At 45.3% G+C, this 27,805-nt stretch overlaps 1 protein-coding gene across 3 annotated transcripts in view; it reads right to left on the bottom strand.

Moving 5' to 3' along the window:
- Positions 1 to 23,116, bottom strand: part of RASA1 (RAS p21 protein activator 1) — a 41,988-nt gene extending 18,872 nt beyond the window's left edge. For all 3 annotated transcript variants that reach the window (XM_072139428.1, XM_072139429.1, XM_072139430.1), the window contains exons 1-10: positions 22,641 to 23,116; positions 7,942 to 8,094; positions 7,644 to 7,783; positions 5,730 to 5,796; positions 5,125 to 5,242; positions 4,852 to 4,883; positions 3,854 to 3,906; positions 2,992 to 3,142; positions 2,571 to 2,649; positions 723 to 843 (exon numbers count right to left, since the gene is read on the bottom strand). In XM_072139428.1, the coding sequence (XP_071995529.1) occupies positions 723 to 843; positions 2,571 to 2,649; positions 2,992 to 3,142; positions 3,854 to 3,906; positions 4,852 to 4,883; positions 5,125 to 5,242; positions 5,730 to 5,796; positions 7,644 to 7,783; positions 7,942 to 8,094; positions 22,641 to 22,876 (1,150 nt within the window). In that variant the 5' untranslated portion in view covers positions 22,877 to 23,116. The remainder of the gene's footprint in view (positions 1 to 722; positions 844 to 2,570; positions 2,650 to 2,991; positions 3,143 to 3,853; positions 3,907 to 4,851; positions 4,884 to 5,124; positions 5,243 to 5,729; positions 5,797 to 7,643; positions 7,784 to 7,941; positions 8,095 to 22,640) is intronic.
- Between the last annotated feature and the right edge of the window lie 4,689 nt (positions 23,117 to 27,805).

The raw sequence follows: 27,805 nt of genomic DNA, 5'->3' as shown, positions 1-27,805 counted from the left end.
GCGGCACTTACTCATAGATCCAGACACGTGACTGTGGTAATCGTCTTATATTTGTTATCCATGGTCTCCTTCCTTCTGAAACCAACTGTGCAGAGGGAGGGGGGAAATGAAGAGTAAGAAGGGTAGCACCAAAGGGCTGTGGTAAGGCCCTTCTGGCTCATTAGCAGGAAGGAGACCATGAATAACAAATATAAGAAGATTACCAGAGTCACGGTGCCTGGATCTATGAGTAAGGCTACATTCACACGACCGTATGATTTCTCCAGTCCCGTATTTACGGGCCGTATATACGTGACGTTTTTCATCCGTATGCAGCACGTATGTAACCCGTATGTAACCCGTATTTTATACGTCCCCATAGACTTCTTGGGCATACGGAACTGAAATACGGGAGAAAATAGGACATGCTCTATATTTTTATACGGCTAGTATACGGTACGGTACGGAACGGATTTAACAACGGCAATATAAATGGTCAGACGTATTGTCCATTGAAATGAATGTGGCCGTATGTAATCCGTAAAAAAAACGGTACGGTACGGTACGGATACGGCCGTTTTCATACGTCCGTGTGAATGTAGCCTAAGTGTCTGAGGTTAATGATGCTTGATTTCGATGGCAGATTTCCTTTAAGCAATGGCTAGCAGAGGAAAATAGGAGACCTGGTTATGTGTAATTACACCGTACAATATTGAGAAGTGTAGATTAGTTTATGCACTTACTCTTCTTGAGGAGATAACCTTTCTTCACAATGTTTTTGTAAAAAGCATCCTTTGTTTTCCGCCTGATTGTGTTGTAGATTTCTTTCCCATCCACAAGATCATTCAGTACTTGTTCCTGATGCTAGAGAAGAAGATGAAAGCCGTAAAGCAACTGGGGGTCCCTAGAAATACAATATCCAGCAAAAACGAAGATCTGGGATTTTAGAGTCATCACAAAATACTGACAATTTTGCTTTTAGCACTACAGAAGAAACCATGGAAAATGTATTCACTCATTTGAGATGTATTGAGAAGCATTAAAATAACTTTATGCTTCCTAAATTTTCACTGAAGCCGTAGTAGTCCGCCATGGCTTTAGTGTGCACCTGCTGAACCTCAGGAGCATACAGGGTTAACAACAGTGTGTGAAATGCCATGAACACCAGATTCCAACAAGACTCTACCATCTCTGAGCTAGAAGAAACTTTTCTCATTATAACAGACCCAAAGAGAGTTTATATAAGGCTATTTGGGAGGGAAAGCAGTTCGCAAGGACCTGTGGCTGGTGCTGGGGCTCTAATAACCAGGTTTCCAGGGCTTTCATATTGATGACCTACCCTTACAATTACAATCTAACAATCTGTGTGCGCTATATAAAGGAATTATTATAAATTATCATTAATCCCATACTGATCAGCTGACCGATTCAACCCAGTCTGGTATTCTCAAAGAGAGAGGAGCTTCAGTACCAAGCCCTGTTGCTATAAAACATGCAGCACTGCACCCGATAAGCTTTCATTCGTGGGAGCCCGAGGAGTTGGACCAAATTCATATTAAGACATAAAACTGTTTTTTCTGGGATTAGAAAAAGATGGCTGCTTTTTTTCACAAAAATAAAACCAAACCTCTGCACTGCTTGTGTCTGGTACAGCAGCTCAGCTCCAATAAGATAAATGGATGCAATACCAGACTTCACCAGGGGAGAAGTCATCACTTTAGAGCTCTGCATTTCGTCAATCTGTGTGAGGCCGTCTGCACTATTTGCACATTTCGCAAAAGAGTTCAGAGTGAAAAAAAAAGTGGGTATATCACACAGTCTCTAAGGAAATCCCATCTACATGCTACCCAAAGAAATATGTAGCAGGACCAGATAGCAGATTTACAAGTCAATTTATTGCAGTTGATTCCGGGTGCAGAATCCAACCTGTGCTTTGCAAAGGCGGAGCTCATCCTTGCTCCAGGAAAAATGTGGCTTAAAACTGCAAAATAAACCATCCGATTATTGCTACCAAAAGCTGTGCCATCATGAATGTAGTGGAGCAGGGAAGTCAGGTACATATCACTGTGTAGCCAAGGCAAATAGGGGTTGGCTTCACATGAGCGACTTCTGCCCTGGAAACTTGGCCCCCATGTCATCGAATCTGGACTTACAGCCATCTAAGATGCTAAGCAATTTCCTCCATTGTGGACAACTTTCTCATACTAAAAGCAAGACAACAGCTACAGAACTCTAATCCCAAAGCCACAGCAGTGACTAACAGCACGATAGATGTCAAGGTGCTTGACTCCAAGTCCTTGCAGTGTTCAGCAAGGAATCTGATCGATTCACGGCCCAGATTTCCAGGCTGAATAGGGGAAATGCATTATGCCTTCTCCATCAGTCTCCCTCCTCCCCTCTGACCTGCACGCCACTATGGGCATGAGGAGGACTGGGGCAGGCAGGGGCATGAATACCAGAAAAAAAAAATGGAGGAGACTATGCTGATAATTAGACTTGGTCAGATTTTTCTACTAGTCTTAATAATCGCCCCCCCCCCCCCTTCATGCCATTCACTTTAAATACTAGTTTTACATTTGTAGTAATCCTACCTGCACAGGAACAGGATCTTTAAGGTAATAGCCTTCAACTATTTGTTCTTTCCTGTAGTGTTCTATGATATCATCAATTCTGTTTAAAAACAACAACATATTGAACATCTGTATTAAGATCCCATCACAGATTGTATAGAAAGAACAAAATCGTATTTCACTAGTTATAGCCTACATCCAGATAGCTTTAAATCAGTGCCTAAGGAGCACACTAATCCAGTGCCGTGGACCCTTATTCTCAGGGTTATCAAGGGTCCCAGGGCTCTGCCATCACAAATCATAGGTACAGGGCAGGTCCTAGCCATAAGACATCACTTTATAATGGTAAAATAAGTGCTACATGGTAAAAGTCCCACCGTGCTAGATACAAAAATGTAAAACTGGACACAAACCCACCAAACATTTCTAACAAATCTGTTACCTGTTATAGTACCGACCTCCCATCATAAACTGATTGTTTGGCGTTGGACAGATCTTAAATCGTTGAATGTTTTCATTGGTGCGGAAATATAAAGAATAGTCTCCTGGAGTATTGTCCGAAGGCCTCACCAGGAAGCTGCTGTTTTGGCCGACTAGGAAAAATAATTAAAAAATAATTTGGAATTAGTTCAAGGCAAATTATCAACATTTAGTACATAAAGTCTGTGATCATATATTGGACTTCTTATGCTTTGCCACAAATAATGCAATAATGCAGCACTGGTACTTGCTTTAAGGCTATCTTGACTATGCTCATACTGTGACATGAAATAAACAGACCCAAATACAGGTCGGCGCAGAAGCAGCGACTCCCTGTATCATATCACTATGATGCCAGGAGTCCCTCCCCAGGGAACTGTGCTTAGTCCATGAAACACAGACAGCACCGGATCTGACCAGGACATGCCCTACTGTATACAATGGAGCATCCACAGCCTGGTCATGTGCAGTCTGATAGCATGGCCTTAGGGTAGTTTACTGCATGCATAAAAGTCTAATGACTTTAATTTACACTGTTACAGTCAAGAGCTGGTTTCTTAAGGTTGTGCGCCATCCAAGAAATGCAGGCATAGTGATCTGTCCTCAAAAATGCTGAATAAATCAATAAGCAAACTTCAAGGTGCGTATCACCTTGCAGACATAACAGAGCACCAGCCTGTCAGAGCCGGCTCCATTATAGCCAAATATGATTAATTGGGTTCTGTCTGCAAAGCTATGGTTGGATCAGGATATATCAGTACATCGGTATATGGAGAGTGAAACTCACATTCGCGTCTCCCCGCTGTTCTTAACTATAACATTACCTGTCATGAGCAGATTGTAAGCCTCCTGCTTGTTGATCTTCCCATGGAACCATCTTAAGAAAAGCAACAGTTATAGTTAGATACGTCTAAAATCATCTAACGGAAATATAATCTCATATCATTTAAAATGCATAAAGATTTTTTTTTATAAATAGTTCAGATCACAGAGATCTTATCTGGTTTTTTTTTTTTTTACCAAATTTGCGCCAGTTGGGACCCTCAGGTGGACACACTTGGTATACCCCATATTTAACTAGGATTGGATTATGTTTACAATACATACGGATACATGTTGGCGCCATCTGGTGGTAATTTATGATAGTGTGGGAATCTAATATTTTTATACAATTCCCTTCAACTACTATCCTTAGTTATATAATGTTCTAGAGCAGAATGAGCGGAGTAGATTGTACATAGTCCCCTATTGCAAGAAGTGTGTTATAGGGCAGGAGGAGCTGAAAAGGCTGTACATAGTGTCCTATGTGTAGTCACAGCATGTTATAGAGCAGAAGGAGCTGAGAATATTATACATAATGTCTTAGTTGCAGGCAGTTTAATATAGAGCAGAAGAAGCTAAGAATAGTGTACATGTCTATATGCAAGAAGCGCATTATAGAGCAGGAGGAGCTGTGCAGATTGTACACGGTGTCCCACGTGCAGGCAGTATGTTATAGAGGAGGAGGAGATCTGTTGTGGAAAAAAGATTCAGTATACATGGTTGGTTATTTCTACCTCTTCTCTATGTTGAGGAGTCAAGCAGGCAACCCCATCAGTGATAGGGAGCTACCTCTATGCACATAAAGGGGAGGCTGTCTAGCACAAACACAATTAACTCAACATAGAAAAAAGCAGTGATTAAAAGTATAAAGTATGGAAAGTTTGTCCGAATCTTTTCCACAATCCTGTATATACAATAAGCTCAGCCTCCGCTCTGTAAGATCAGGCTGCATTTTCCATGCGACAGAATCTGGAAACGAAACTTAGATAAAAACACTTACATTTTGCCTTCATGAGGATCCTCTTCTCTGCCCTAACAAAAAAGAAAATGAATACAAACATGGATACAGAAGCTCTGTGCATACATAAACACAAAGTATCCTATAACACTGGGTTATGGAAAAAGTCTGCACAGAGACAAAGGTTTACAAATATTACAACACCTTCAAGTTCATCTTTCCCAAAGTTACATCCCAAAAACAGACAGTAAGTAGCCTTGGGGTCCATGCGTCTCACATCTAGAAAGTGAACGAGAAGAAGCCATGTTTACTAACCACTTCGTTCACCAAGTCTTCTACTATAAGTCCCTGTTCATTGGTGCGTAGATTGGTCACCCACATCCACCCATCTTCTAATTCGTTATGGACGATAAACATATCGCCTTTCAAGAAACTGCAAGGACAAAAACGGGAATAAGTGTAACCAGAGTGGTGTGTGCAGGACCTACTAGAAACCGCAGAAAGGGAATGAGGAGTTTGATAATAAAGAGAACCTTTCACCACCTCACACATGTGAACATAAACTTAATGTAGGGGCTGCTGCACAGATTTGCAACACTTTTCTAGCCCCCAAGGTTGCGGAGATATTATTAAAGATATCAAACCATTATAAACCTCTCGTTTCTCAGAAAGGAGGAGATGGAACAGAGAAGGAGGGGTCTGTTATAATCTTCTACTTGTCAGAGAAGATTAGTGTAACACATGCCCCTCCTCTCTGACAGTAGAGAGGATTATGATGGTCAGATACCGGGACTGATATCTCAGCACCCATGGGGAATAAAATGATAACTCAAAATACCCCAGAATCTGTGTAGCAAACCCTACTTGCTCGTCTCCACATGTGTGATTTAGTAAAAGATCTTGTTTAATCTTGTATGTACCTGATTTCATCCGTCTCAGGGACTTTGGTGTAAGGAAGAATGGCACGTACTCTTCTCCTGTCTTCCACTGGCTGATAGAAAAGGGGAAAATAAAAGTTATGATTGCTGATAGCATTTACAATTTGGACAAACAATGCAACCTCTTGGCTTGATCAGATTTTAATAATCCTAACCTAGAATACAAGGCCTAAAAGGATTAGAAAAAAGAATGGAAAAGAATTGTATTTAGGTTCTGGTGAGAACTAAATATTCATTTTTATGGAGTATTTGGGGCCCCAGCTTTGTGTTCTGTGTTTGGGCAGAATTAAAAAAAAAAAAATTAAATTAAAAGTTGTGAAACTAATGTGCACAGCATGATACTTCTCTTAACAGAACATTTGACATTTGTTAAAAGGGGCTGTAGTGAGTATACATATAATAGGGGAAAGCAAGCTGATCCGACAACTGCGACCACAAGCGATCACAAGAACAGACCCCGGCAGTCTAAAGTACAGGGGGGCCATGAAGCGGCAGCACAAGCATCCAGCCACTCAATTCAATACTATAAGAGCGTCTGAAATTGAAGAACACAGGGCTTGGCCATCTCTAGCACTCCCATGATTGTGAGTGAGTGCCGGAGATAACTGAGCGCTGTACTCTGCAATTTAACAAGCTCCCATAGTATTGGTTTTTATGGTAGATTTCCTTCAACAATTACTTGCTGCTCCATTCAAGCAGGATTAACCAGGGACACTTAATCATGCTTTCAGGGACTAAGACAGTGGTAATCTTCTTATATTTGTTATCCATTACCACAGTCACGGTGCCCGGATCTATGAGGATGTGTCCCTGCTTTATTTTGAAGGTAGATTTTCTTTAATCAAAATGGGACACTGTTCACTGGATTTCTGGGGGCATTAAACCCCCACTGATCATTTCTTAGGTTGGGTGATAACTCAATAGCTTGGTACAACCTCTTTAACCATATTTTTATGCTACGCTACATTCATATCCAATTTATATTCAGCATATATGCCAGGAAAGCTCTAGGCATATACACTAAACGTGGCCACAAACCATAGTAGATGGCATATAGGGGCATGTAGGATACACAGAATGGAAACTGTTGATATAGACTGTTGATATAACAGAATAAGGTTGCACATGAGCATATGAGGGCCTGTGACATGGCCGCCCAATTTGCGGACTTATTGCAGCTTCCAAAGAGGTCTATGGCACTCTGTTATGATGTGGCGAGCACTCAGTGTTTCACTGTACCGCACCAGGCAGCTACCGTGCCAAGTATAGGACATGTCGGGTGCTAAGCTTTCTAAGGAGAGGGGAGAAGTGAGAAGTGCTCACACCTCCTCCCTCCAGCTGCTGACCTGGCGAGAACACAATCGTACGAGTAACACAAGTCAGCTTAAGACTATTGCTGTCTAAGGTCATGATGCTGCCGTTAAGCACATCGCTAAATGCTGTTACTAGTGTACAGGTAAAATGTCCGCCCCCCAAAATCAGGGACAGAGAATAATAAAAAAAACTACAACGATAAAACAAACTGAAAGAAAGGGACGCATCTTGTTTGCATCTGGTATTGAGGCGTCAGTACAATCATTGGAGACACGTTTGATGTGAAAGTGGGATATGTCACATTGAATAAATAGCTTTTCAGGAGCACGTCCATGCTCCGTCCCCACAGCTGGCGCTGTAATGCATTGTTAACAGGGAAATATTGATTTTTCTTTTTAACCTAAATCTGGGGGTGGAAGGAAACTGCATTACTCTTCATTAACATCCACTTATGGCGTAAGCTCCCTCTCCTGCCTAAGCCTGAACGCAGCCAGTAAACAATCCCTGCCTCCCCTGACAGCCGTGCAGCCCCCAGAGAGCCCGCCCTGGCTGCTGAATGCAGAGAAATGAGGAACGTCTGACTTGCCTCTGGCGGTGCCACAGGGAAAAGGAGTTTTTCTTCTTTCAGTAAACAAGACACATGACTATAGTATCCTATGAGATCAGAAAGTGAGGAAAACCGCCTGCCTCCGATGTAAAAGTCACCGCACATTGCTATGATCCTGTAAGAAAAGCAAAGTGAGACAGGATTAGAGGTAACAGCATAAATAAAGAATTAGATTCCCTTCACACTGACACCGCCAGCCTCCACTGTCATGCACAGATGTGAACTTATCATCGTCTCCAGCCCGCTTTTATTCCTCGCAACCTTACTGCCTACCTGAAATGGGTGACTACATTGGTTTTGCTGAGAAAAGATAGCACAAAGGACCCTGGTCGCCGATCACTCTCCCTGATCAAGTAGCTTCCGGTCCTGCCAGCCTGGTACAGCCGCTCCTCTGCAATGGTTCTGTCCAGCTTTCCATGATACCACCTGAAGAGACAAAGTAAAAGGGTTAAATTACATGACTTACAGATCTTCAAGATCTAAGCAGGACCCTCACTCCTATTGTTCCACATGACTATTTGCACTCTGTGATGTCTTATTATATGTGTATGTGTCTAAAGCGCCACAGAACATGATTGCGCCATATACGGTAAATAAAGATTATTATTAAAGAATTTTTTTTGGTTCCCAGATTAGTTGCCCGCTTATGTGCTCCAACTCAGGCAACTAAATCCATCCACAAGAAAACCCACACTCCAGAGAGAACATCAATTATTTGGACTGCAATGATTGAAAGCTCCCAGGGCATCGGGCCGCAAGACTGAGCTATGGAGAAGAGGGGACATTATACTATGTGAGGACAATTAAAGGGGTTGTCCACTTCCAGCAAATTACTCAGATATCGTCTTTGCAATATACAATTTTCCAATATACTTTCAGTATCAATTCCTCACTGTTTTCCAGATCTCTGCTTGCTGTCATTCTATAGAAAGCTTCATTGTTTACTTCCTGTGGACACAAACCAGGTCATTAGCAATGTTTCAGCTTGAACGATGGCTCATTGAGTGGCAGTGCTAACACGTCCTTCTCTGCCGCCCCAATCACCCTTCATGTCCATTTGACATGGAGATGGCGCAAAGGAGGAAATGACCGTAAATGCAAGTATTTCAGTTTTCTGACATAACCACACAATGTCATAGTCAGACACTAAATCACTGCTCGTAGGTGTCCAAACGGTAGAGTTGATAATGGAGCCACGTTGCACTGACATCTAGAGATTGTACATGAGCTAATAAATAGTACGTCACTGGAATAAAAAGGGAAGAAAAGTAAAGCGTTGGCGGAGGAGAACAGGCAGCTTGTATCTAGAGGAAGAACTAAGTCACAAGCATCAAGAGCAACACTTCACCCAGAAGACACTTTACATTAGACATGAATATCCAGATCCAACCCATCGGATCACTCCGGAGACCTTCCCTAATAATATTCCCTGATGACGTCACCAGCCATTTACAGCAGAATAAAGAAGCATAGGGAGCAGAACAGAGGGCTCCAAATGTATCAACCAGTTTTGTCATCTGGGTTTAAACGTAAAAATAGTTCTACCTCCTTCATTGAATAGAACATTCACGTCCAATGGAGTGAAGGCTAGAGAGCCCTGACCCATAATCCAACATTTTGGGGGTCATTTACTAAGGGCCCGATTCGCGGTTTCCCGACGTGTTACCCGAATATTTCCGATTTGCGCCGATTGTACCTGAATTGCCCCGGGATTTTGGCGCACGCGATCGGATTGTGGCGCATCGGCGCTGGCATGTACACAACGGAAATGGGGGGGGGGGCGTGGCCGCACGAAAACCCGACGTATTCGGAAAAAACGCCGCATTTAAAAACCGAAAATGTGTCGCTTGGGAAGCGCTTACCTTCACCTGGTCCAGCTCGGTGTATTCCGGTGCGTTCAGATGATTTTCAGCGCAGCAGCGCCACCTGGTGGACGGCGGAGGAACTACCTTCATAAATCCCGTCCGGACCCGAATCCAGCGCAGAGAACGCGCCGCTGGATCGCGAATGGGCCGGGTAAGTAAATCTGCCCCTTTGTGTTTAGGTTACAGATACCAGCACCTTCCTCAATGACCAGTTTAATGGAACTGACCGGGCACCACAACAAAAGAATCTTATCCAGTATTTACGATCCCAGTCAATGTATATAGGTATATATGCTGGGAGAGGCCTGGGATATAGAATAGGCTTATGCTGGGAGGCTGGGGCATAGTTTGTGTAGCTAGCTGAGTGACAGCCGTGTATACATGCAGAGGGCAGCATGGGGAGAGCAGGGGGAGGCACAGCTACCTATACAGCTATACCCTGCATTCAGACTACGTGGTCACACTATAGCATATATAATCCCTGTGTCAGTGAAAACTGGAAGTGTGACAGGAAGTGACAAAGCCGCGCCGACTATTTCTGCCAGAATATCATGTCAGGAGTGACAGCACGGCTCCAGAGCCGACATGACAGATCTGCTGCACTTATTATAGGAGTGGATATACTAACTGCAAGACGGCGGACAATATGCAGGCAACTAGAAACAAGCTATTACAATACACCGCAATGATAATAACTCCCTCCATCATAACACAGCGCATCTAAGTGCCTGGCACGTCAGGCTGTGTGGTGTACCCCGGTAATATAGCGACTAGCACAGGATCCCCGACTACCAAGGATTTATCTAAAATGAGTTATTTCTGAGGCTTCCTTCTCTTTGGATCCTCCACAATAATCTACACTGTTCCTCTGTACTTCTGAGGAGAGTGTGATATAAACTACAGTAGAGTAATGTCCCAGCTATTGCCCACACTGACTAGTATTTGGCAGATCAAATGGAAAATCCCTTTAAGCTAATTTTTTACACCATGGAAACTTGCCAAATGTGTACCACCTTGGCCTGTGCTTGGTACCACTATGCCTGGATACAGTAAGTGACCATTAAAATAAAAGCAAAAAAAAAAAAAACCCCATAAGCCTGGAACAATGGGATCCAGCCACACTCATTCCATGGATACTGGTGGATTTGGGCAGTATTCAGCAATTAAGAGAAAGAAAAGCATGAACTCAATATCCTCAGGAAACCACTCACTGTACACATTTTCAAAAAAACAGGATATACGTCCAAGTGAAAATGTTTTAAGTGAGATAGAAACTGCGAGCTGCAGTGTATAATGTATGTGCCCCATCCCTGCACCTGGTGGCGATACAACCCTACAGACACATGGTGGCCACAGGGGATCGCTAAAATATTGTGAGGTGAAAAAAGTAGAAACATTTCATCAATCACTACCCACTCCTGATCGTAGCGTATTTGAATGAACAGAAAATGATGGACGGCCAAGCATCGGCATAGACAGCGGCGACCAGCAGAGGGCGTCAGTTCAGTGGTCACAAGTCACCGTCTGGCTGTGGCCTGTGGTAGTCTATAGGACAGTGGTGGCAAACCTATGGCACGGGTGTCAGAGGTGGCACTCTGAGCTCTTTCTTTGGGCCCCTGGGCCATCGCCCCAGCACACCAGACAGGACTCAAAGAATTTTCCTGTAGTTCCAAGCAAAGATGCGGTTTTCAGTGATATTTTAAAGTGACTTTCTTGGCTACTTGGGACTGTAGGAAGAGGGAGAATGTGTAGACAGGGCCTAAATATCTCTGAAGGACTTCCTGCTGGCCGCATGATTCTTTGTGTACAGAGGGACACTGGAAAAAAGCTACAATGATGCAAATTTTCCCTCCTTCTTTCTACTGTGTTGGTGTCCTCAGGAGGCCAGGAAGATTGAACATTGTTGAAGAACAGGGAGCAATAAGTTACTGCACTAATTTTGGGTTTGCAGTTTGGGCACTCGGTTGCTAAAAGGTTCTCCAACATAGAGAAGCGAGTGTGGCAGGTTTATTATTTTCATTTTATACTTAAAAAAATAAATCCCTGATAACCTCTTAATGGTCACCATACTTTACCCCATTAACCTACCAGCTCCAGAGGCAGAGTGTGAAACGTCCTTTCTACAATACCTACAGCATGAAAAAAATGTTTTCAGTGCACGACAAATCTGCTGAAAACAACGAAAATGAGAAAAAAAAAAACACATAGAAAAGTGTTTCAATATGAAGGTTTTCTGGCTTGCAAGCACTAAAATAGTCACAATTCCTAGATGTGAGCCAGGAATTGCCACTATTTTACTATTTCCGCACCCACAGCATATAGCGTTATAATAGAAGACGTCCTGAGGAACATTGTTATTAGGGCACATCTGCCGTCAATCCTTTATAGGGAACCTGTCAACAGAAATTGACTCAATAGACAACTACCAGTGTGTTGTGAAACAGATTAAGGGTGACGGCACACGTGGTGTTTTGAACGCGTTGTTGGCCCGGTTTTAAGCAGTCCGTCAAAAAACGCTAGCATTAAAAAAACCGCATGACAGGTTTGACCTATTATCTTAATTGACACTGGTCAAAAACGGATGCGTTTTTGATGGACTGCTTAAAAACGCCGGCCCGCGCTGCCTTTGTCATGTCCTGCACACCATTGCTGTGCACTCTGGACCGCTCAGCTTACACACTACAGGGGATAATTGCCAAGCGTACTTTGACGCTTGGCAATTATTCTGGGGCGTAATGGCGCCTCATCATGCGTCTATGACGCTTGGTGAGGCGTTAATGTGATCTCTGCCTATTGCCATGTCATGTTTCTTTAATGAGGGGACATTGTGAGGGGGCTTGCGCTTGACAGTTTTGTCAATTTAACAGGCGAAAGACATTACATTTCAAAGCTAAATTACCAGATGATGCCACCATGCTGGGCCATGGAAGGAACTGGAAGGTGGTAATCTCACAAACTTACTCATAGTGGTTTATTGTGTCTATTTCTGCTGACAGGTTTCCTTTAAGACACAAGCAGTTGTGCAGGGGATTAACAGACACCAATCCAGAATTTTAAGGTTTCCTCTTATTATTGATAATTTCTGGAATCTATGCTGTAAATACCACTTTAAGGTTGAATATCTTCCTTCTCCCAGCCAGTAATACAGAAGGGTCCATTAGCTGTGAGGTAACTTGTAGTGGTGATCTGAGGTACACACCACATCCTTCCAGCATCAGTACAGAAGCCACATCCTGCAGCAGCGGGTAAGACACAGGCTGACACAGTTCTCACACATCCATTTTTGCTTAAAGAGAACCCGTCAGGCAAAATAACCCCCTAAACTAAATATATTTTCATAAACTGCCATTAGAGAGCATTGCCTCTATCCCTTCATTGTGCCTCTGCATGCCTGTAAACCTAAGCAATGAGGTCCTAAAGCTGTATGCAAATGACCTGTGAAATGTCCAATGAAGCATTAGCATATTCAATCTGTCAAGCTTATTCATGAGTGGGAGGCACAGCCACACCCCCAGTGCATGACTGACAGGCTGTATAATGGTGTGAGGCTGTATAATGGTGTGAGGCTGTATAATGGTGTGAGGCTGTATAATGGTGTGAGGCTGTATAATGGTGTGAGGCTGTATAATGGTGTGAGGCTGTATAATGGTGTGAGGCTGTATAATGGTGTGAGGCTGTATAATGGTGTGAGGCTGTATAATGGTGTGAGGCTGTATAATGGTGTGAGGCTGTATAATGGTGTGAGGCTGTATAATGGTGTGACTCCAGGATGCAGCCATGATATAGCAGAACATGTCAGGCACTTGTGTAGCTGATGTCTGTGTATTTCACAGTATTAGGAGGATGCAGCATGTCAGTAGATAAAGCACAGACACTAGCAATGCTTTACTATACATTACGCACAGACCTGAGCAGGGGAAGGAGGGGGGGAACAGGGGTGACATCACTGCCTCTGACCATGTGACCAGCCTCATTTACATAATAAAGAAAAAAAATTATTGTATTTAATAATTAGATAAAGGCTAGGATGGATCCTTGTGAGCTGCTTCAACAGGTAGTAGTGACAGGACTAGTGATAAAGACCTGATGACAGGTGTCCTTTAATTATGGATTAAGTTTGAATAAATGAGCGAATAAAGTTATAGCTTAAAACAAAGCCTCAGATGGCATCAGCAGCACATCTGTCTCAAATACATCCCCCCCCCCCGCCCCCCAAACATGCAGCTCCTGTGACGGAAGGCATTATAAAAGTTCCTGATTTGATTTTTAAAAAAGGGGGGCGGCCTCGGCCCAGTTGCAACGTGCCCTGACTAAGTAAAGACTATGCTAAAGCCTAATCAGAGGATGCACCACATTATATCCCCAAATCCCATATTCACAGAGGGATCTAGAGCCCCCAAATTCTGACAGAAAATATCCTTCTCGTACAGGTTATGTGACATGAATAAGTATTTTTCTAATGTATTCGTCTTATTCCTCAGCCTCTTCCTCTCTGCAGACTTGTAATTTGCAGTCACCTTGAAGCTGGTAGGTAGAGTCCTAGCTGCTGTGACCCCCTGCTCCCTCTCCCCGAGCTGTCAGTATCGGGCAGGGTGCGTCCACACGTGGCATTAGTACTAAGGTTGATGCCACACATGGTGGTTTGAAACAGTTTTTGGTCCGTTTTTAAGCAGTCCGTTAAAAAAACACATGCGTTAAAAAACGCATCCGTTTTTTTTTAAATGCATGCATTTTTTGAAAAAAACATGAGTTTTTGACTGGTTTTACCAATTATCTTAATTAAAACTGGTCAAAAAGGGATGCGTTTTCAAAAAACGCATGTGTTTTTAAAAAACTGATGCGTTTTTTCACCGACTGCTTAAAAACGGACCAAAAACTGTTTCAAAACGCCATGTGTGGCATCACCCTCAGCTTACGAACACCAAGTCTCAGTCGGGTCACATCTCCAGTTCCAGTGAAAAACATACACTCACCGTCCACTTTATTAGGTACACCATGCTAGTAACGGGTTGGACCCCCTTTTGCCTTCAGAACTGCCTCAATTCTTCGTGGCATAGATTCAACAAGGTGCTGGAAGCATTCCTCAGAGATTTTGGTCCATATTGACATGATGGCATCACACAGTTGCCGCAGATTTGTCGGCTGCACATCCATGATGCGAATCTCCCGTTCCACCACATCCCAAAGATGCTCTATTGGATTGAGATCTGGTGACTGTGGAGGCCATTTGAGTACAGTGAACTCATTGTCATGTTCAAGAAACCAGTCTGAGATGATTCCAGCTTTATGACATGGCACATTATCCTGCTGAAAGTAGCCATCAGATGTTGGGTACATTGTGGTCATAAAGGGATGGACATGGTCAGCAACAATACTCAGGTAGGCTGTGGCATTGCAACGATGCTCAATTGGTACCAAGGGGCCCAAAGAGTGCCAAGAAAATATTCCACACACCATGACACCACCACCACCAGCCTGAACCGTTGATACAAGGCAGGATGGATCCATGCTTTCATGTTGTTGACGCCAAATTCTGACCCTACCATCCGAATGTCGCAGCAGAAATCGAGACTCATCAGACCAGGCAACGTTTTTCCAATCTTCTACTGTCCAATTTCGATGAGCTTGTGCAAATTGTAGCCTCAGTTTCCTGTTCTTAGCTGAAAGGAGTGGCACCCGGTGTGGTCTTCTGCTGCTGTAGCCCATCTGCCTCAAAGTTCGATGTACTGTGCGTTCAGAGATGCTCTTCTGCCTACCTTGGTTGTAACGGGTGGCGATTTGAGTCACTGTTGCCTTTCTATCAGCTCGAACCAGTCTGCCCATTCTCCTCTGACCTCTGGCATCAACAAGGCATTTCCGCCCACAGAACTGGATGTTTTTTCTTTTTCGGACCATTCTCTGTAAACCCTAGAGATGGTTGTGTGTGAAAATCCCAGTAGATCAGCAGTTTCTGAAATACTCAGACCAGCCCTTCTGGCACCAACAACCATGCCACATTCAAAGGCACTCAAATCACCTTTCTTCCCCATACTGATGCTCGGTTTGAGCTGCAGGAGATTGTCTTGACCATGTCTACATGCCTAAATGCACTGAGTTGCCGCCATGTGATTGGCTGATTAGAAATTAAGTGTTAACGAGCAGTTGGACAGGTGGACCTAATAAAGTGGCCGGTGAGTGTATGTGATCGTGCCGAGCCCCCGGGAGTTTGCATTGCTTTACTAGACACAATGCAATTGCAGTCTCAAAAGGAATAATTTGGCTGTGAAAGGGAGAAGAGAAGGGGAAAAGAGGAACTTTTCTCAGATAAGATACAGAATATATCCACATTTCTTGTAGCCCCTGATTTACATGTGCAATAGCAGAAACCCCATCAGCAGACAGCGGTCACCTCTGCCTGACGTTCTGTTAGTGACCTCCATTGTCCAAAACGGTAGAAACAAGAAAAAAAAAATGTCTCAGCTGAACTTCAATTTATTTTTTACCAGCAATTTAAACAGACCCAATGAGGGGTCTCCATCCTGAGCTCGATGGCATCTAAAACCATACTTCTGATGTTATTCTAAAGACAAGAATCTCTGGCTTCAAAACTGATCACAACTGTTCTGTCAACCTGTCCTGAAAGATTCTTAAAAATATATGTCTATATAAGCAGCAGAGCAAGGATTTCACATATGAATATTTATAGGGGTGTCAAAGCCACTTTCCTTGGAGAACATCACTACACTTGTCCTGAAAGGAGACCACAAACAGGTTGTTCTTTAGGGTGCGTTCACACAATCAGTTTTTTAGATGCATTTTCCTATGTGCAAATTAGAAGATACATATTAAAAAAAAAAAGAGAAGGGGTAGCACCTGTCACTGATATGTTCTCATTATGATCCACACCTGCTTGAGGCTTTGAATAGTGCATGTGAAAAACTGAACGCGTGGATGAACCCTCAGGCTGCGTTCACACGTTCAGTTTTTGAAGCCAAAAACTGGTGTGGATTATTATAGGCCAGAACATATCATTGAGAGAAGCTGCTCCTCCTCTTTTTTTTTTTTTTTTTTTTTTTTTTTTTTTAACTCCGCTCCTGGTTTGGGCATCAAAAACATCATCTGAAAAATTGACCGTTTATTGAATCCGGTGTATAAAGTATAAAATATAATATATATATATATATACACGCGGTCCCCTACTTAAGAACACTCGACTTACATACGACCCCTAGTTACAAACGGACCTCTGGAATTTGGTAATTTACTGTACTTTAGCCTTGGGCTACAATAAACCACTATAACAGTTATCACAGGTGTCTGTAATGAAGCTTTATTATTAATTCTGGTTCTTATGACAATCCAACATTTTTAAACTCAATTGTCACAGAGACCAAAAAAGTTCTGGCTGGGATTACAATTATAAAATATACAGTTCCGACTTACATACAAATTCAACTTAAGAACAAACCTCCAGACCCTATCTTGTATGTAACCTGGGGACTGCATTATTTATTATATATATAAAAATAAATAATGCAGTCCCCGGGTTACATATAAGATAGGGTCTGGAGGTTTGTTCTTAAGTTGAATTTGTATGTAAGTCAATACTGTATATTTTATAATTGTAGATCCATACAAATACAATTTTGGCCCCAGTGACAATTGGAGTTTAAACATTTTTTGCTGTAATGGGAACAAGGTTTATCAATAAAGCTTCATTACAGACACCTTACAGCTGATCATTGCAGTCTGGGACTATAGTAACATTCAGAGACTTCACCAGAGGTCAGAAGCACAATAAATGTGAAGAAGAATAATACGTGTCTTAGAAAATCGCATGAACAGAATACTGCATCACGTTACTCGGTCCTGGTCAGTATTTATGTGTGCAGCGAGTCCTTTGTCAGTCTCCGTATTCATTAACAAATTTGGAGGAGGATTCAGAGGATAAACTAATCACTGGGTCCCAAAGACACTTCACCAAATAGCAAAACACATCATTTCCAAAGAGGACAAAATTAATTTTACCTGAACTACTTCAAAAGCCCAGGGTGTGTGCACACAAGGCGAACAGATGTATTTTACATGTTAACATGTAAAATACGAGTTCACACGTGGCAGTAATGTATGTGTTTTCAAATGCATCAGAACAGCTGATCAGAGGAGATTGGCCTAATTACATAGTTGTAAACATTACATAAACAAGTGTATGTGTTAACACACATTTTGTAAGGATAATGTTAACAGATTTGTAAGGCTAGGTTCACATCACGTTAAGGGCATACGCTCAGCGTATGTGTAGGGAAAGCTCCCAACGTATCTGCAGAGCATACCCATTGCTATATCTATATATATCTCTATCTATATCTATATATATAAAATTGTTGCCTCCGTCTGCTCAGTATAAGACGTATCCAATGTAAAAGCAAGCTACATCTTTCCATCCTCTTGATATGTCGGTCTGGACTCCAGTTATAAGGACAGTGACACTGGGGAAACACCCCAAATAGTGGCGTGACATGACGCTCACAAACTACACCAAGGCCCTGTAGCCCCCACAGTCGCCCGTCATTTCCTGAAATATCAAGTGTGGCGCAGGCTACAAGTTTTCTGCGCATGGCACATTCATAGACTCAATAAAGCCCTGCAGGCAGTAGTGATGGCTATAATGAGCAGCTAGGGGGCTCCAGCCATGCTACAACCGCAGCAGCCAATCACCGGATACAGCCGCTGTTCACTGCTCCCCCTGGAGGAGGGGTCCAGGGCGACATATCCAAAAGTTTCAGCAAACAGTGGGATATGTCTGTGCCATACGTTGTAAGGATACTTTGGGGATCCACTCAATGTCTCCTTACAACATATAGAAAAAAAGCTGTTCCGATGCATCTGAAAACACGTTACTGCCACGTGTGAACGCACCATATGGGGGCAAGTGATCGGTAACAAGACACCAGGTTCTGGGTACCGATTGCATGCGTTGCACTGTGCATCATAGACGCTTGTACAGACGTTAACATGATCTCTGATTGCTTTTAACATTCGTGTTTACAAAATGCTATATTAATGTGCTGTTACCACACTTGTTAACATCATTTATACAAGAGTTTTGTAAATGTTAACAGCTGTGTAATGAGGCAAATCTCCTCAGATGCTGTATTGTGTTTCAAAACACAACGTGAACACCCGTGTGGACGCAGCCTGAAACGGAGGGGCCTGGTCGCTGCACCAGTACAGCTACGCTATGTTATGTGTGAGGGCAGGGGCGCCAGATATCTCCCCACATTAAGGGTGAAGACACACATGGCGTTTTTGGGCCGTTTTTACTAAGTGCGTTTTCAGATCGTTAAAAACGCATGCGTTTTTGTCAGTTTTTCCGAAATTGCGCAATGAAAAACTGACAAAAACGCATGTGTTTTCAAAAACGCATGCATTTTTATCGATCTAAAAACGCACTTAGTAAAAACGGCCCAAAAACGGCATGTGTGTCTTCACCCTAAGGGTGAAGACACACATGGCGTTTTTGGGCCGTTTTTACTAAGTGCGTTTTCAGATCGTTAAAAACACATGCGTTAAAAAACGCATCCGTTTTTGTCCGTTTTTCATTGCGCAATTTCGGAAAAACGGACAAAAACGCATGCGTTTTCAAAAAACGCATGCGTTTTTAAAAAACGGATGCGTTTTTTAACGCATGCGTTTTTAACGATCTGAAAACACACTTAGTAAAAACGGCCCAAAAACGCCATGTGTGTCTTCACCCTAAGGGTGCAGTCACACGTTGCGTTTTGAAGTTACAAAATTACAACAGCTCAGGAGGGCATAATAATATTAAGTTTAATATTAACATTTGTGTTTACAAAAGGCAACAAATGCAATATTAGTGCATGCGATAACATCATGGTAACGCATGAGTTAACACATTGTTAACAAAACTCATTTGCTAACGCGCAACTTATATGTTTTGTGAACGCAAATGTTGACAGTAATGTAATTAGGAAATCTGAGGGCGATGTCACACGTGGCGTTTTGAACCTGTTTTTGGGCCGTTTTTTATTAATTTATTATATCAGTTTTAATTAAGATAATTGGTCAAACCTGTCAAAAACAGATGCGTTTGTCCCATTTTGCACCTAATATGTCTCAAAACACTGCATGCTAAATTCAGACTTGCTTTTGGGGGCAACTATTCGGGAGTAAAAAGTTGCACACCACAAAAATTTGCAAAAGTAAGACTAAAGAGGCAACTCATCACATGTATAACAAAGCGAAAAAAGTACTAAAGTAAGCAGCTCCTAAAGCTTAACCAAACGCTGCAGTGTTATGATGATACCGTTACCGGAAATCTCAAACACTGCGGTGGAGTACAATGTAAATGCTGGACTGCACGCAAAGCGGTCCGATGTATTCATGAGGGGGCTGTCCGAAGCGCTGCCTCTTCCCGCTACATGCTTGGCGAGCGGTCCGATGTTTGCATTGTACTCGGCCGCAGTATTAAATAGCGTTACCGGAGGTTTCTGATAACGCTAGATACTTTAGTAAGAAGCTCCTAGTGCCCAATTTATGGGTGACAGGATTTCTGAAAAACGGTACTAAGTGCTAAAACAGACGCAGCAGTGTTACACTGCTAGCGTTATCAGAACCCCCCGAACACTGCTGTGCTGTACACTGGAAATGCCAGAGCGCTCTCAAAGTGGTCCGGCATATTCATGAGGAGTGGGATTGGGGCGGTGACTTCTGCATTACACCCAGCAGTCACCATCGGCCAATGGAGAGGGTGGGGCGGTCCAGGGAGACCTCCCCCTCATGAATTCGCCATACTGCTTTGAGAGTGGTGCGGCGGTTCCAGTGTACAGCGCAGCAGTGTTTGGTTTCTGATAACGCCATCACTGCTGCCTCTGTTTTAGCACTAGGAGCTGCATACTTCAGTAAGCGGCTCCTCGTGCCGTTTTTCAGGGTGACAGGTCCTCTGTAAGATACATTGCAATGATTACGTAGGCCAACATCAGGAAACTTGAAAAAGTGGCAGCCAAAAAACTGTGATACACGTGCCCCAAACTTTCTTCTCAGGACTGAAGAAATGATGTGTAAGAGCAATCTGTCAGTACCCCAGGTCCATCATTGGTTGGTCTGGATTTCTCCCATCCAGACAAGCCGCATATTCCCAAGTATCTGAACCTTGACCCACATGGGTCACCAAGAACTTTACTTCACTGGATTGACCTCTCCTGTATATATCATGGGGATTCTCCAGAGGTTAGAAAACATTGTGGACTATGTTGTGCGGTTATTGTAACACGGTTGTATAGAGATTAATGGAGCTTAGTCGTAATACCATGAACTGCCCATGGACCGGAGAGGGGCAGCAGTGTGTTTCAGCCTCTGGACAACCCCTTTAACATTGGCAGGGAACATCCATAGCATTATTGCATCCAAATCTATTAAAATCCTGTCTTGTGTCTGGAGATTGTTTTAACCTTCTTCACATGTATGTTTCAGTAATCTGCCCCATGTGAACTAACCCTCACATTACATCTCAGCAGACCAATACATGGGCAGCACAGCAAGCAGAGATCTTCAGGAGCGCCCCCTATTTACATCACACTTCATAACTTCCAATTCTGCCGGACAATGATGGAGGATAATATACTGGACACTATCAGTGCTCAATGATACAGATCCGAGGGATCTTCCTACAGCAGGACATGTACATACTGGCAGATACAAGAATGGTGCCAAGCCGTGCCACACACATCCCTCCCCACAGTGCTAGAACTACAACTCCCAGCACCAACAGGCCGTAGCTGTAGTAACGCTGGTCACTTACCCTCATAACTTACTACTCCAGGCCCAGCACCCACCTATTTCACGCTGTCAATTACAACATAATTCCTTTATATAGCGCACACAGATACCGCAGCGCTGCACAGAGCTTGCCAAAAATGACATCTACTTAATGAGCCGGCAGAGGACTGGTATCACAGCAGCAACCCTGGCACCAATCAGGAGCTACAACCCAGCTCTGGGGGCACCACAAGTTCAAGATACAGTGTGGTCTCACAGTAACTGTGTTGCCGCTGGTCATCTGTAGAGAAAGGTGTCCTGCCATGCCCAGCACCCATCTTATGGCTGCCAATTACACAGTGCCGTGTGCCCACAGATGACTGGCATTAGCACCTCCATGGGGACACCACAAGCCCCAGCAGTCCTTGACAGGCTCACACAGACAATGTGATCTCACAGTAACGGTGGTGCCACTGGGCATCTGTATATAAGGGTGCCATGCCCAGCACCCATTTTATGACGTGCTGTCCATTACACACTGTGCCCACAAATGACTGGTATTAGCAGAGCACCTGGCACCACAAGTCCCAGCAGTCCTTGATAGACAGTGTGATCTCACAGTAGCTGCATTGCCGTTGGTCATCTGTAGAGAAGTGTGTCCTGCCATGCCCTGCACCCATATTATGGCTGCCCATTACAAAGTGCCGTGTGCCCACAGATGACTGGCATTAGCACCTCCATGGGGACATCACAAGTTCCATCAGTCCCTGACAGGCTGTAGACAGTGTGATCTCAGTGTAGCTGTGGTGCTGTGGGTCACCTATAGAGAAGGGTGCCATGCCATGCCCAGCACCCATGTTACACAGTGTCGTGTGCCCACAGATGACGGGCATTAGCACCTCCCTGGGGCACCACAAGTTCCAGCAGTCCCTGACAGGCTGTAGACAGTGTGATCTCAGTGTAGCTGTGGTGCTGTGGGTCACCTATAGAGGAGGGTGCCATGCCATGCCCAGCACCCATCTTACACAGTGCCGTGTGCCCACAGATGACGGGCATGAGAACCTCCCTGGGTGCACCACAAGTTCCAGCAGTCCCTGACAGGCTGTAGACAGTGTGATCTCAGTGTAGCCGTGGTGCTGTGGGTCACCTATAGAGAAGGGTGCCATGCCATGCCGAGCACCCATGTTACACAGTGCCGTGTGCCCACAGATGACGGGCATGAGCACCTCCCTGGGGACACCACAAGTCCCAGCAGTCCCTGCCCCAGGAATGTGCTCCTGGCATGCGGGCCCGGGCGGGCAGGGTGTGGAGGAGGGTGTGCCCGGGGACAGCCGGGGCTCTGCCACTTACTGGTTGGTGGGGGGCGCGCTGAGCGGGATCTCCACCTCCTCCTCTTCATACTCGGGTCCGTCCAGGGAGTCCGCTTCCTCCACCGGGCCCAGCACCAGGCCACCAAAGGCAATGGGCAGCGGGGGCAGCGGCGGAAAGCTCTCCTGAGGCTGTGCCAGCAGCGGGGCACTCGTGGGCAGCGCCGCCGCCTCCCCGCCTCCTGTCATCAGCCCCAGGGAGCCATAAGTCGCTGACATCCCGGGAAGCCGGAGAATCGCACCCCGGCGGCGGCGGAAGTGAGCGGCTGTACGGCGCTGTGTGCCTCGTACGGGAGCCGCGGCCTGTCAGCCCGGTGGCGTCTGCTCTCCGCCCCGACACTCAGTGACCGACAGCGGCGGAGGGGGCGCCACTCACTACAGTCACTACGGAGGAGCAGGGGGCGGGCCGCTAGCGCCTCTCGGTAACTCCGCCCTCCGGTCATACGTCATCAGACGCTCCCCGCCTGTCAGCGGCACAGAGTGAAAGAGCGAGATTTTTTACATTGTTCAATAATATACATCTTTATTTAAAAGAAATAAACATTGTGACATCCAGTTATCTTCCTAGTGGGGGCGCTGCATGCGCTATTCACTATGACTGCTTACTGTCAGCCCAGGGATATAATGAGTGACGTGTTATAATGATAGTGTTCCAGTATGTCCTCCATCTCCATTCCTCACACCTTATACATTGGGTCCTTATCACAGAGAGAGAGAAATAACCAGTACAGGTGTGAACAGAGGATGAAAGGTTCTATAATGGGAAAGGGATGTTTATTATACACAGGAGATAAAAATTAGAGAACAATGTTTGATCACTTGATTCTTTTACGGAAATAATATAATCTCCATTGATGGATTTTTAGTAATGGGTACAGCATCTAGCCACTAAAACAATGTTTTACAAAATTACCAAAAAATTCAACATAAAAACTTTATTTTGCAAAAAATGTGATGATCATAATTAGAGAGCAGCAATGACTATAGCACAGAGAGAGCCACACCTGTGCCACAGGATGTCACTAGTGTCTCACACAGCAATTATGGTCCACTTTTCTTCATCCAGAGCATCTCCAGACACTATAGCCCAGGCAAATTCATTGGGGGACATTTACTATGGTGTTTCCGCCAGTTTTGTGGCGCTCTCACCACATGTTCTGCTCTGAGACCTATTTATTAGCTGTCGGGGACAGAAAAAATGACTTTTTCCGTCTGCTCCGACTCTTCTCCGAAAAGGGGCGTGGCTTTGGCGGAGTGGAAACTCAGACACAATTAATATGTGTCGCAGCCCTTTTTGGGCGCTGTAAACTGGCGGAAAGTAGACCAAAAGAAAACTGGTCTAGCAGGGACTGTTGGACACATTTCTGGTGCTCGGGACAGATTTTGGTCCCAGGGACAGAAAATGGTCTCGGCGCCAGAAATGTCTCTGCACAGCTCTACAATATTAAATGTGTATCTTCTTTCCGAGAGCAGGTCGGTAACAAAGCCAATGCAGACACCGACACTTTAAGTAAATGTCCCCCATTGTCTTCTTGCCTTTCTCTATGGCAATTTGTAACTCAAGAAGGTCTGAATATCGCAAGGAAGGAAATGCAACATCCCCCACCGGGGCCTAGCCTTTTCTCGGGGCCTGGAGTCAGCCGGGGCCCGCAGTACCTGAGTGGCTGGCGGTTGCGGCCTAGGCACGCTAGTGTCACGGTGCTTGGTATGGGGGAACTGGAGGGCTGTCCTACAGCCTGGCAGGTCTCCAGCAGGGTGGTGTTGGCAAGAAATGATGAGGGAGAGGCTGCTATAGCGGATCTCCGTGGGGCAACCCTTTGGTGTCTAGAGGATGAGTCTCTGTGTGGTGGACAGGGTGCCGGTGATGATGGCAGCTGTAGTAGCAGGGACCAGACGGAGGCAGAGGTTGAACAGAAACAACTTACAGTTCTTTATTGGAACCGACAGGAACCGCAGCAACGTGCCTTTAACAGAATGGTGGATCGCTGAGTTGTACTTGGAGTTAGCCACAGGAGGTAGATCGCCAGCCTGGATGCAGAGGGCAGGCTGGGAGGTAGCTGTGTCCTAATAGGAAGCTTCAGCTTGTCCTGGAGTGCTTCAGGTATCACCCTTGAAGGTAGGATGATACCCCTTTCCTCACTAACTCTAATCTATTAGCTCCACTCTTCAGAGGCAGGGGCTAGGCTCTTCCTGCTCTTATCTGGTATGCTGGCTGAATAGAGTCTGGACTGGGGTGACCCAGTCTGCTTCTTCTGATCTGAGCTAGGCTAAAACTAAACTCTTCTGATGTCCTGCAGACCCTCAGGTCTGACCAGGACTGGTCTCTTCTCCCTCCTGGGAGAGACTGCTCTCCTCTCTCTCCTGAGAGAGACTTCTCTCTAGAACATTCCTGGCCAGGGGTTTTATAACTTCTCTGGTCAGGTGGTGGCTGCTCCTCCAATTACATCTCAGCTTACATTAGACAGAATGCAATACAAGTGATTGGACGACAGATCTTGCATCATACAAAACACTTAACTCCTGCCCTGCCAGGCAGGAGCTACCACTGCAATGTCCCCTGTGTGATGTGATGACATGCTATGGGACGTATTCGCAAGCACTCCTTCGCCATTGCATCGGCGAGGGTGTTGCATACCCCCGGGGCAATTGAAAGAGCCGCCCTCGGCTCGACTACAGATGGTTGGGGCGCATAGGTAGATAAGGGCACTTCGGGGAAGTGCAGGCTATGTGAGGTGTAGGGACAAACCGCCCATGGTCCTGGAGACAGGCACCTGGGTTGGTGTCGGACTAAGACAAAAACATGTAAGTGCTTGATAGTTGGTCGCTGACGCCATTAAATCGAACTGTACAGTAGGAAAGGTGTGGTGTCATGTCCTGTAATCCACTCCTTGCACCAAGGCCTGTATATTTGATATGTAAACACTTCTTCCCTGGCTGCAATTATATAGTGTGTATATCTGCATTGCGTTAGCATATGCGACACGAGTACCTCCTGACTGTAGTATGGGTGGCATCCAGGTGCTAACTCTGTAACACCCCCGGTCCCCGAAGGACCCGCAGTTTGCGGACTACCCCCATGTGCAAACCTCGGTTTGGGGGATAAGGTAGCGGTCAGTGTTTTACAAAAAGACGGTCCGACACAGCCACACTACAACCTGTAAAGCCTATGAAAGGGTTAATGCAGACTACTGGCATATATTTTGACAGTGTGCAAACAGGTCAACTCATATTGGTTTAGAAGCCCAATGGGTACACGTCTTATAACATTACAACGTTACAGATAGATAGGCTACTCAGGGTAGCAAGATAGTAAATGTCTCTTTTCCTGCAAAGGAAAGGCATAAAAAGGTGCAAGCAGAATGTCCATACCTAGAAGGGAGGCATTAAGTGCAAAATAATAAGTAGTCAAATAGCAATAGCAACTTTTCCTTGGAGTTGGCAAAAGTCTCACAGAAGGTCTTTAATGACAAAGTCCATCTTCTGGGTACAGCCCTTGAGGTGGGGGAAAGTGCAATAAAGATGCAAAGGGTCTCCTCTTTGTGTAGAGGGACAGAGTCCTTTGGAAAGCATCTCTGCTGTGGCAGAGGAAGGGGTGCTATCATAGCACATGACAGTAGGCAGTTCAAGGAAAATCTCTTGACTGAGATAAATGAGGGATAGCAGTAATAATATTTACAATATGTACAATAAGCACAGTACCTGAAGTAGGCTTTCAGCCCATCAGGGGTTAATCTTGCTGCTCAAGAGCAATGGCTGCAGGCATGGGAGCAGGAACTGCAGCAGGGACATCATCAGCCTGGGTGAAGAAAGCAGTGTTGAGATCTGTCACCTGAAGACATCTGGTGGTAGACACTGGAACTGCTGACATGGAACACCCAGAAGCTGGAGCTGGAACAGCAGGGAGGTCACCTGCGACGGCAGGCATCTCAGCAAAGGAAGGAGACAGGCACTTCTCTGGCTGACCTTCTGTAGCTGGGGGCGCTGTGGAGCGCATGATGATGACCGCAGGAGCTGTAACTTCTTCACTGCTGACAGCTGAAGCATTGTTGTTCCTGGACTGACCTGCAGCTCTTGGGGGCGCTGTTGCGCTGGCGGTGGTAACCTCTGTAGCTGGCAAGGCGTTCTCACCGGACAGCCTGGGCCTCTTAGCAGGTGGTCCTGGATACTCCGCAGGACGATCAGCAGCATTAGATAAGGGGTCAGGCCCCTTTAAGAGAGTCCCTTTTGTAGCCGGGGCTAAGGGAGATATAGTAACAGTCACTGTGATATAGGCCCTGGGGGCCACGGTACTCACATCCGCGGTGGTCCTCTGGAGGTCCGGAATCGGAGGAGGCAGCCGCTGTGGAGAATCCGCCATTGGAGACTGCGTACAGGAGACAGCAGTAAGCGGTGCAGCAGATGAAGGTGCCCGAGGCTCGGGGACAGACCATGTGACACTTGGTTCCTCATTTCGGAGGCTGTGCGGCATGTCGGCAGGACAGGAGACAGCACGTGGAGAAATCCAAGATGGCCGATTAACCTCTTTGATGCTGGATGGCGGCTGCGCTGACTCTGAGGTACCTCGTGGGCTCTCACTGGCGTTGCAGCGTGGGAGAGTTTCGCGCCAGAGGGCGGAGCTGGAGTCTTTCCCGCCAGGAGTTGTGGCGGGCTGAATTTTCTGCTGCGCCACAGTGCGCTGAGGCAGGATTCGCGCCATACGCACAGGGGGCGGAGCTTAGCGATGCCTCTGGGTTTTCCCACCAGTGAAGGTTTTGGCGGGCTGGAATTACTTGCTGCGCCACAGTTTCATGAGGTAAAATGCTTCAGGCGCAGCAGCGCCGGATGTAGCAGAGCTGACAAAGTTCTTGCAGGGATTAACCTCTTGAGTGCTGGAGCGGAGCTCGACAGCACGTGGCAGCAGTAATACAGTTCAATGTGAAACACACAAAGTCACTTGGGCCTATACCCGAATGGCAGCAGGGTTAGGCAGTACAATCGTTTCTTAATAAAGTACAGTCTTTAGAGCCAGAATAAGGCACAGAAGTATATATCCTATTCGTGACGCCACTTGCAACATCCCCCACCGGGGCCTAGCCTTTTCTCGGGGCCTGGAGTCAGCTGGGGCCCGCAGTACCTGAGTGGTTGGCGGTTGCGGCCTAGGCACGCTAG

Source organism: Engystomops pustulosus, chromosome 1 (genome assembly GCF_040894005.1).
Source record: "Engystomops pustulosus chromosome 1, aEngPut4.maternal, whole genome shotgun sequence".
NCBI lineage: Eukaryota > Metazoa > Chordata > Amphibia > Anura > Leptodactylidae > Engystomops > Engystomops pustulosus.
The sequence above is the reverse complement of the archived record's forward strand: the minus strand, read 5'-3'. Positions and strand labels throughout refer to the sequence as shown.